General features: G+C 36.8%; 1 protein-coding gene across 5 annotated transcripts in view; it reads right to left on the reverse strand.

Annotated features, from left to right (window-relative positions):
* The window catches only part of RAB3GAP1 (RAB3 GTPase activating protein catalytic subunit 1), a 112,663-nt gene extending 102,450 nt beyond the window's left edge, over positions 1-10,213 (reverse strand). For 2 of the 5 annotated variants that reach the window (XM_019454592.2, XM_019454583.2), the window contains exons 1-3: positions 10,144-10,213; positions 9,988-10,043; positions 5,332-5,407 (exon numbers count right to left, since the gene is read on the reverse strand). In XM_019454592.2, the coding sequence (XP_019310137.1) occupies positions 5,332-5,407; positions 9,988-10,043; positions 10,144-10,161 (150 nt within the window). In that variant the 5' untranslated portion in view covers positions 10,162-10,213. Of the gene's footprint in view, positions 1-5,331; positions 5,408-9,987; positions 10,044-10,143 lie in introns of those variants that run through there. The other 3 variants (XM_019454600.2, XM_019454617.2, XM_019454608.2) reach the window with 2 other exon arrangements.
* Positions 10,214-10,955: the final 742 nt, after the last annotated feature.

A 10,955-nucleotide genomic window follows, 5' to 3' on the forward strand; every position in this document is an offset into this window, starting at 1 on the left:
ATCAACAACAGCCTAAGTATGGAAAGAGCCCAAATGTCCATCGATGGATGAATGGATAAAGATGATGTGGTATATATATATACAATGGAGTTTACTCGACAATCAAAAAGAATGAAATTTTGACATTCCCAACTATGTGGATGGAACTAGAGGGTATTATGCTAAGCGAAATTAGTCAGTCAGAGAAAGACAAATATCATATGACTTCACTTATATGACGACATTAAGACACAGAACAGATGAACACAAGGGAAGGGAAGGGAAGCAAAAATAATATAAAAACAGGGAGGGTGACAAAACATAAGAGACTCTTAAATATGGAGAACAGAGTGTTACTGGAGGGGTTGAGGGACAGAGGATAGGCTAAATGGTTAAGGGACATTAAGGAATCTACTCCTGAAATCATTGTTGCACTATATACTAATTTGGATGTAAATTAAAAAAATAAAATTTAGGGGCACCTGGGTGGCTTGGTCGGTTAAGCATCCGACTTCGGCTCAGGTCACGATCTCGCGGTCGGTGGGTTCGAGCCCCGCGTCGGGCTCTGTGCTGACAGCTCAGAGCCTGGAGCCTGTTTCAGATTCTGTGTCTCCCTCTCTCTGACCCTCCCCCATTCATGCTCTGTCTCTCTCTGTCTCAAAAATAAATAAACGTTAAAAAAAAAAAATTAAAAAAAAAAAAAAATTTAAAAAATTTAAAAAATTAAATGCTTAGTGATGCAAAAAAAAACACACACACACACACACCAATATTGCATTCTACATTAACAAAATAAAATTTAAAATAAAAAAAACAAAAAGGTACGAAACCTGTAAAAAAAGAAAAATATCCCTAATTGCAGGCAAGGTGATTATGAATGTAGAAAATGCAAAAGAATTAATAAGATTATGAATCTTTAGCCAGGTCTCAAGATACAAAGTCAACACACAACCTATAAACATAGAGAACAAACTGAATGGTTGCCAGAGGGGAGGTGGGTTGGGGGCTGGGCAAAATGGGTGAAGAGGAGTGAGAGACACTGGCTTCCAGTTATGGAATGAATAAGTCATGGGGAAAAAAAGCACAGCATAAGGAAAATAGTTGATGATACTGTAATAGTGCTATATGGTGACAAATGATAGCTACACTTGTGAGCATCATAATGTAAAAAGCTGTCAAATCACTATGTTTTACACCTAAAACTAACATAACATTATGTGTTGGCTATACCCAAATAAAAAAAATTTTAAGTCAACACACAAAATGTTTTGTATGTCTACATCCTAGCAACAAACAAATGAAAAATAGAACTAAAAAACAATTCCATTTACAACTACATACAACATAAAATACTTAATAATGTATTTTTAAAAAGATATGCAGGGCGCCTGGGTGGCTCAGTCCATTGAGTGTCCAACTCTTGATTTCAGCTCAAGTCATGATCTCATGGTTCATGGGATCAAGCCCTGCCTCGGGCTCTGTGCTGACAGCACAGAACCTGCTTGGGATCCTCTCTCTCTGCGCCTCCCCACCCCTCAAAAATAAACATTAAAAATAAAAAAAGGTACATAAGACCTCCACCAAAAATCTTAAAACAGTGCTGAGAAAAATTAAAGACTTAAATAAATGGAAAGATGGGCCATGTTCAAGATTGTCAAAATGCCACTGCTCCCCAAAGTAGTCTAGAAATTGAACACAAATCCAATCAGTTCCAGCGTAATCATAATCCCTTTTACAGAAACTGTCAAGCTTACTCTAAAATTCATAATGGAAACATAACAGACCTAGAACAGAGAAAACAATATTGGGAAAACAATAAAAGCTAAAGAATTTACATTAACTTCAGGACTTACTGCAAAGCTATTCAGTAGTTCTCAACTGAGGGCAATGTTGCCTTTCGTGGGAACATGTGGCAATGTCTAGATGCATTTTTAGTTGCCATCCTTGGGAGAGTGCTAGACATCTAGTAGTTAGAGGCCAGGGATACTACTAAATATCCTGTACTACATGAGTCAGCCTCGTAACAATCTGGCCCAAAATTTTAATAATGCCAAGGTTGGGGAAACCCTAAACTACAGTATTCAAGACAATGTGGTACTGACATCAGGACAGTCAAATAGATTAATGAAACAGAATACAGATTGCAGAAGATGACTCCCTATGTCAACAGTCTAACAAAGGTGACAAAGCAATTTAATGGAGAAAAGTGTTTTCAACAGAGAGTTCTAGAAGAGGATATCCATACATAAACACTGAACCATGATTCCTCACTTCAAACCATATACAAATATTAGTTCAAGATGGATCATAGGCCTAAAGTCTAAAATGATAAAGCCTGTAGAAGGAAACATTAAAAAAGTATCTTCATGACCTAGCAAAACTATCTGAGAAAACACTTAACAAGCAGAATACATAAAAGAACTAAAAGACTCCTGCAACTCAATAAAAACTCGTATGAATTTAAAACATGGACGGGGTGCCTGGGTGGCTCATTCAGTTAAGCATCTGACTTTGGCTCGGGTCATGATCTCACAATACTTGAGTTTGAGCCGCACATCAGGCTCTGTGCTGACAGCTCAGAGCCTGGTGCCTGCTTTGGATTCTATGTCTCCAGCTCTCTCTGCCCCTGCCCCAATCACGATCTGTGTGTCTCTCTCTCTCAAAAATAAAAATAAACATGGACAAAATTTTGAACAGACATTTCATAAAGACAAATGACTAATAAGCACATGAAAGATAGTCAATACTAATATTCATCAAAGAAATACAAATGAAAACCAGAATAAGAAATAAAAATTAATTCTACAAACTACATACCCACTAGAACAACTAAAATTTTTAAGAGTGGAAAACAAGCAACTAGTGAGAATGCAGTTACCCAAACTGATGTTATGTATTGCTGGTAGGGGGATAAAATGGTACAAAAAGCTTCAGCAGTTTCTTTTAAAGTCAAGCATATACCTATATTATGACCCAGTAATTTCACTCCTGGGTATTTACCCAAGAGAAATAAAAACATACATCTCCAAAGGCCTCATGCAAGAATGTTCTGCTTTATTCATAATAGCCAGTATGTCTGTCAACAAGTGAAACAAACTGTAGTATATTCATACAACAGAGTATTACTCAGCAATAAAAAGAAAAAATGGTGATTCACGCAATATTCTAGAATAATGTCAAAAATATGTAAAAAGGTTAGGCACAACAAATATATACCATACGATACCATATATATACAAAATTCAAGACAGAGGCAAAAGTAGTCTACAATTTAAAAGAAAAAAGAGAACAGCAGATGCCTGGGGGACATGAGTGAGAAGCATGGGAATTAACTGGAAAGGGTCACTAGGGACCTTTCTGGTGTGACAGCAACGTTCAGTATCTTGAGTGAGCAGTGTTGTTACAAGGAAGTAAACGTTTGTCAAAATTAAGCAGTTTTGTGCAATATGTCGATTTTTATTTTTAAAACAAGTTAAAAAATCTAGTGGGGAGTAGGAGTTGATAGAGATACGACTGAAAGAAGAAAATGGCAGAACATTGTTGAAACTGAGTGATGGGCACATGGAGGTTAATCATACTATTTTTGTCTACTTTACAAGTGTTTGAAATTTTTCATAATTCAAGTTTTTTTTTAAAAAGTATCTTAATTACCCATCAGTGGAGGAAGACAATAATCACTATCCCACCCGTGAATTAAAATCTCTTCAAGCACAGTTTAAACTTTCTTTTATATACTGAACAACCCGTCCTTTACATTTTCTTTAATCTTATTCATCATAGTTAATAGCTCACCTTGCAATCTATTCATGTCTTCTCTATCTCATTTATTTACTACTATCTATAGGGAGAAAAGGGTTGAAGAGAGTTAACATTCCTTTAACCCCCACTACATGCCTGGCAGTATGCTACCCACTTTGAATATATTACCCAGTTTCTATCCCAAAACTGAATTCAGCATCTAAAATTTTAATCTTATTTCTTTACGTATTTATTACTTCTCTCCCTCATCAGAATTTATGTTCAATGGCAACATGGATCTTGCCTTGTTCGTTATTTCTTCAGATCTGGCACACAGGAGCTACTCAGTAAATAGGTGCAGATCAAAGAATTAAGGAATATAACATCAGAGCTCACAAATACTCAATTTAGCTCTCTTTTTGGTGGTGCAAATCATTGCCCACTCCAGTTATATCTACCTTGTTTTGCCCTTAATTTTGTCATCTATAACAATTGTTGTTATATATTTGTTTCAAGTGGAATAGGATAATCTGTTTGAAAACTTCATTTTCCCTTTATTCAAAAAATGTAATCCTAAAAATATTTTAATGTATTTATATTCAGCATATCTTTCAATGCTATGTAATTTTTTTAATGATGTGTAATTTCTATATGCAGTGTTACTTTTTCTGCTCTTATTTATATGAAAAAAGAAGAAAATGCTGATGCTCTGATAGTCTCAAATTCTGTTAACATCACCATAAGGCTTAAAAATACTCATGAATATTGAGAATTGAGAGTTCCTTACAGAGGGATAAATTGCAGTTAATAATAGACTTATAATAAAAATAATCATTTTTACTTCAAAAAAAATTTATCTAACAAAACAAAGCATCTACATAAGCCTAGAATCAAATTGTTAGTTCCTGTTAGTGAAAAAGAGAAAATCTAGGTTTGTCCTCAGAATACATTCTTCAGTAAATATTTGGGGCATGGTTTATCTCAGTAAGAATATCTTAACATCCAGCAACATCTTAAAGTTCTACCTCAATTTTGAATAACTTCTTCATTCTTAAATATCCTCAAAACATCCACAGGGTTAAAAAGGGGGAGGGAGAGAGCAAATACTATTAATGGTACTGTAAAATACAAAAATTGAGTGAAATAGCTGCTAACAACAGCAAGTCAGTTAAGACCAAGATTTTTCCTCATTAGTTAAGCAAAATACTCTACCCAAGAAACTGGTAATTGGTAATTGCAATGTTTCTCTGACTAGCCAAAAACAAAAAAAAAAAAAAAAAAAAAAAACAAAAAAAACAAAAAACCTTTAAAAAAGATTTTCTAATACTCTAAGGGAGAAAGCAAAAGAGCAGTAAACATTAGAGGAAATAGAAATCACTCATAAAGAATGACATTGTACATATAAAATTTTATTTAAAAAGAGCTCACAAATGTCTTACATTGTTTTTTGCCACAGATTCAAATCCAAGTTCTTCCAGATGCCACTTTATGCTTATAGCTCACATATAACTTTAAAAAAACATTTAATTCAAATGTACCAAATGCAGCAAAGGGCTTAAAAATAGAAATTTCAAAGTAAATACTCATTTAGAGACACCAGCAAATAAATCTGACCTTTTCAAGTGGCTTTCCCAAAGAGTTTCCAATCAGTTTCCAGTCATTTAAGACTTCTTCAATTTTGGAAATAAACCTAGTAATGAGAAAAAAACTTTCTAAATATGTAACAGCGCTTTTTTCTTTTTTACTACTGTTATACAATTTCTTTAAAAAAAGTATTTTTTAAATTAATTTATTTAAGAGAGAGAGAGAGACAGAATGACAATGAGTATTAATGGGCCCATTTATGGGCTCAGCACAGAGCCCAATGTGGAGCTCAATCTCACAAACCATGAGATCACGACCTGAGCCAAAATCAAAAGTCAGACACCCAACCAACTGAGCAACCAGGTATGTCAAAAAAGTATTTTTTAAATTTCAACATTTTTATCAGAGAAGGCTCAATAAGTTTAGTATTATTAGTCTAATTTATGGATATGGAATAAATGTGGAAATAATCCTCTGCAATCCAAGAATTTTTAAATTCTGGTTTTTTAATAAATTTTATTTATTTATTTAAGTAAACTCTACCCCCCAGTGTGGGACTCAACCTCACAACCCCAAGATCAAGAATCCCAAGCTCTACTGACCAAGCCAGCCAGGCATCCCAAATTTTAAAGTCCAATGCTTACCCAACAAAGGCAATCTGCTTCCATAAAATTTAAATTAAGAATTAATAAATCTCAGGGCACCTGGGTGGCTCAATCGATTGAGCATCCAATTCCTGATTTCAGCTCAGGTCATGATCCCAGGGTTGGGGGATTGAGCCCTGTGTCCAGCCCTGTACTAAGCATGAAGTCTGCTTGGGATTCTCTCTCTCTCCCCCTCTGTCCCTCCCTCCTTCTCATGCTTTCTCTCTAAAATAAAAAAATAAATAAAAAATAAAAAAGAGTAAGTCTCTATATTAGAATGTATATAATAAATTTGGAACAGAAGTAAAAACTGACAGGAGTGCCTGGGCGGCTCAGTCAGTTAAGCGCCTGACTCGATTTCCGCTCAGGTCACAATCTCACAATTCAGGAGTTGGAGCCCCATGCTGCGCTCTGCACTGACACTGGCAGAGCCTGTTTAGGATTATCTCTCTCCCCCTTTCTCTGCCCCGCCCCCTCTCAGGTGCATGCACTCTCTGTCTCTCTCAAAATAAACATACATTTTAAAAAAAAAAATTAAAAACTAAAAGGATACTACTAAAAATAACTATGAAACCAATGATCTTTTCCCTACCCTCAAAGTAACTAATCTATTTAAATTAACTTTTCCTTTGAAGATATTTAGGAATTGATTTGCCTACCTATCCCCTCAAAAGAAAACATTTAGGAACTTTGCTCATTAAAATAAAACATGTTGCTTATGCTCTGTCTCTTGGTCACTGAAGCATCTAAATAAAGAATTTCTCCCATGGAAAAAAAAATAATAATAAATAAATAAATAAATAAATAAATAAAATAAAATAAAATAAAACATGTTTTGGGGCACCAGGGTGGCTCAGTCTGTTAAGTGTCTGACTCTTGATTTTGATTCATGTCACAATCTCACTGTTCAGGGAATCCAACTCAGCATCAGACTCTGTGCTGACAGCACTGAGCCAACTTGGGATTCTCTCTCCATCTCTCATCCCGTTCCCCACTTGCATACTCTCTCTCTCTCTCTCAAAATAAATAAATTTTTAAAAAGTAAAACTTTAAAATGAAAAATAAATAAAACATGTTTTAAGGGACAGCTGGAAAGAAACAACAAGTAGATTTGTCAGCTTTAAGGAATAAATGACAGATTTTAATACTAATCATTATATAATCTTTAAATCTACTGATGAACCAGATCTATTAAAAAGAGAATGAATTCTGACTAGTAATATGCTCAATCAGCAAATTAAAAACTGTCAAATCTCAGTAGTACTGTTAAAAGACACTTTCAGAAGGCTTTTATTACTCCAAAAAGCTAACTTAAGTATGATGTAATCTAATAGCAAAATTGCTCCCCTATAACCCTACGTCATATTACTAGAGTACTAGAGTTAATTCCAGTCAAAATATATTCAAAGCCATCAGGTTTTTTCCCTCAGTGACATTATCAGTTAATATTTACATTTGTTTTAAGACAGTAATGATAGTAATGATAAACCAGAGTTATTACAATTTAAATGAACCTTGTAATCAAGTCCTCTTTAAGATGAAAGGCAGTATTAATATACTGACTCACTTCTGGGCAGTTCAATCAAAAGGTTAATTATCAGTTTGAAAATGCTCTAGAAAGAAGTTAACATGTTTACAAAAAAAGGAAATAAAAATTTTTATTGTATCCACATGTGAGCAAAAATTTGCAAGTAAAATGTACATTGTATTTATAAAGGAAAAAAAACTGGAAGCTACCTAAGTGCACAAAAGTTGTAAATTAATGGTATATCCACTGAATGAAATAGTATGCATCCATAAAAAATCAAGTTTGAAGACCATTTGAGGATATAAGAAAATGTTCATTTCATACATTAAGTGAAAAAATTGAAGCTATAGAAACAAGTATTAATATGCTTTGACACAGAATGCTTATAAAACACTCATAGATTAGAAGAAATTTTCTCAAAATATTAATAGTAACAATCTCCTGGTGGTACAGTTACAGGTTTCTTATATTTTTCTTTTTTATTCTACTATGAAGTATTATTTTAATAAAAATTGTTTAAGATAATATTGCTTTCACAGTAAAAGGAACATACTAAAGTACTTATTTTAAGAATTCTATCAGTTACTAGCTAAAAGAGAAAAATTGGGTTCTACTGAAGTATGGAGATTTGACCAAAAAATTGAATAACTTTACCCCTGAAAGCTCTCAAGACCTCAGCTGAAGGGTCTTTTCCTCTGACTCCTCATTCTGTTAGGTTCCTTTGTCACATGCTCTTGTAAAACCAGGTTTCTTTCCCTTCTCAGTTCTTATTTCAATTTTAATTACAGACTTATGTGTATCATTATTTGACTCATGTCTGTCTCCTTCATTAGACTGTATGTTAAGAGCAGGAATTGTCTATTTTTATTGATCACATCCCTATGCCCTGCACTGTATTTGACAAACTGGCACTCAATAAATATTTCTGCAAAGGATAAGTGATTAAAAAGTTAGGTGGTTTTTTTTTTTTAATTTTTTTTTTTAATGTTTGTTTATCTTTGAGAGAGAGAGAGAGAGAGAGAGAGAGAGAGAGACATAATGCGAGCGGGTGAGGGCAAAGAGAGCGGGAGACACAGAATCCGAAGCAGACTGCAAGCTCTGATCAGGGTGCCTACACATGGATCAGGGTGTCTAGGTGGCTCAGTTGATTAAGCATCTGACTTTGGCTCAGGCTATGATCTCGTGGTTCCTGGGTTCAAGCCTGGAATCAGGCTCTGTGCTGACAGCTCAGAGCCTAGGTCCTGCTTCAGATTCTGTATCTCCCTCCCTCCCTCCCACCCACCCCCCCCCCCCCGTCAAAATAAACAAATAAACCTAAAAAAAAAGAATCCCAGGGGTAACCTAGGTAGTTCAGTCGCTTAAGGGTCCAACTTCAGCTCAGGTCATGATCTCATGGTTCAGGAGTTCGAGGCTCTGTCCAGCTCTGTGCAGACAGCTCTGAACCTGTGACCTGCTTGGGATTCTGTGTCTCCCTCTCTCTCTTCCCCTCCCCCTGCCTCTCTCTCAAAAATAAAATAAACATTAAAAAACTCAAAAAAAAAAAAAAACAACAACAACCCCACACAGATCAAAGGTTTTATTTTGTTCTTTTCCATTAATATTAAACATTCTGGACACAGAATATCTACCCAATACAGCCTTGCCAGTATGATTATGTCTAATTGACTTTTCTTTTTGGGGGGGCACCACAAATCAAACTATTATACCAGCAGGGATCTTTTATATTTTACTATGTCATCTAATGACATAACATGTACAAATTTCCTCTCCAACCAGAAAGATTACAAAATGTTCCAACAAACTAAATATTGATCGGACACCCAGAAGGGTCTCTGTGATACCGACCAGAAAGTTTCTCCATCTAAGCTATCACTCCTCCACAAAGCTGGGTTTCAACTAATTTCAATGATACAACGATTTCTCTCAGCTGTTCAGAGAGGTTTGCTGAGCAGAGGAAGCCTGGGCACATGACCCACTGAAATGCAACAACTTGAACCGAAGGGTTCCAAAGCCATCTGCAGCCTGTCTTAAAAGGTTATTCTAAAAGACCGGATGGAGATGGTGGGAAAGTAGCAGATGGACAACCACCAGCACTATGAAGGCCTCCTCCAGAAATGGATATGCGACGTACACAGAAGGAAAAGGCAGCTGCGAAGTTCACTGCTTATGATCACAAAATGTGTTAAACGGAAATGAAAACAGGAACGGACGTGGTAGCCACGGACATTGTTTCTGCGGGTGGGCAACAACCGTTCTAAGGAAAGTGCTCTCAGAGTAAACAAAACTTTTTCTGAAAGCCGCATCTCAGGTGTTTGGCTGATGGGGGCGGGCCCGGGCTGTTCAGACGCAAGAGGCTTACTTACAGCTGCCTAGAGACCGGAGGAGACGCAGAGCTGGGGGCTCGCGGGTCTTACTTTTACCGCAGAATTAGTGTCACGTGTGGTCTATGTTGGGGAAGTGGCACGAAGACTCCGGGGCCCAAGGTACTGATAACCAAGGATACGACTCACTCACCTTTCCCATTCCGAGGCAGTGGTGAAGTCCGTGATCTCAAATACCTCGGACTCGGGCTACGGGAAAAGGAAGGAAAGAAAAACAGATTGAGCCCCGGGGCGCTGACACGGAAGAGAGAACTTACAGGCAGGGATAGAAAGAGAGCAAACGCCTCACCTCACTGTCGGCCGCCATCTTGAGGAGCGCCGCGAAGGGCGCTAGGTATGCTGGGAAGAAGAGCAGGGCGTTTGGGGAAGGGGGGAAAGGAGGGCGGGGCCGGGCCTCGGCGCAGCACCGCCCCCTGGTAGTGAGTCCTGTTTGGAAGTCGTCAAAGGCTGCAATCATTTGATTTAGAACAAACAAACAAAAAAGCTTTGAATTTGAAATATTCCTGTAAAGTAATGAATTCAGGAAAAGAACACAAGCAAAGAGGTAAGACAAGGTCCTAGATTCCTGTGGATAAAATTATATTAAAAACTCCAGGGGCGCTTGGGTGGCTCAGTGAAGCGTCGAACTTCAGCTCAGGTCATGATTTCCTGTTAGTGAGTTTTGAGCCCTGCGTCGGGCTCTCTGCTGACAGCCCAGAGCCTGGAGCCTGCTTGGAATTCTGTCTTCCCCTCTCTTTCTGTCCCTCCCCTGCTAGTGCTCTCTCTCTCAAAAATAAATAAACATTAAAAAAAAAAAATTTTTTTAACCTCAACCACGTTGAATTGAATTTTTCATTAAACATCTGTTTATTGATTGCAAGGCTCAGAGCTAGGTGTTGTAATGTCCACCCTCCTCTACCTCCCTCAAAGAATTTACACAGTTGGTTCAGTCATGAGATAAAGTCGTGCTAGTTTTCTGGTTTCTGGGAAAAGCAACATACTGTTCAATGAATACTTCATTTTTTAAGCCATTGAGGAACAGAAGGGGTGGCAGCTAGCAGTTGACAATTATAATTCATACATACTGAAGTATATGTCATGAAATGACACCATGTCTAGGAT

Source organism: Panthera pardus, unplaced genomic scaffold (genome assembly GCF_024362965.1).
Source record: "Panthera pardus isolate Hobbes unplaced genomic scaffold, ASM2436296v1 HiC_scaffold_10, whole genome shotgun sequence".
NCBI lineage: Eukaryota > Metazoa > Chordata > Mammalia > Carnivora > Felidae > Panthera > Panthera pardus.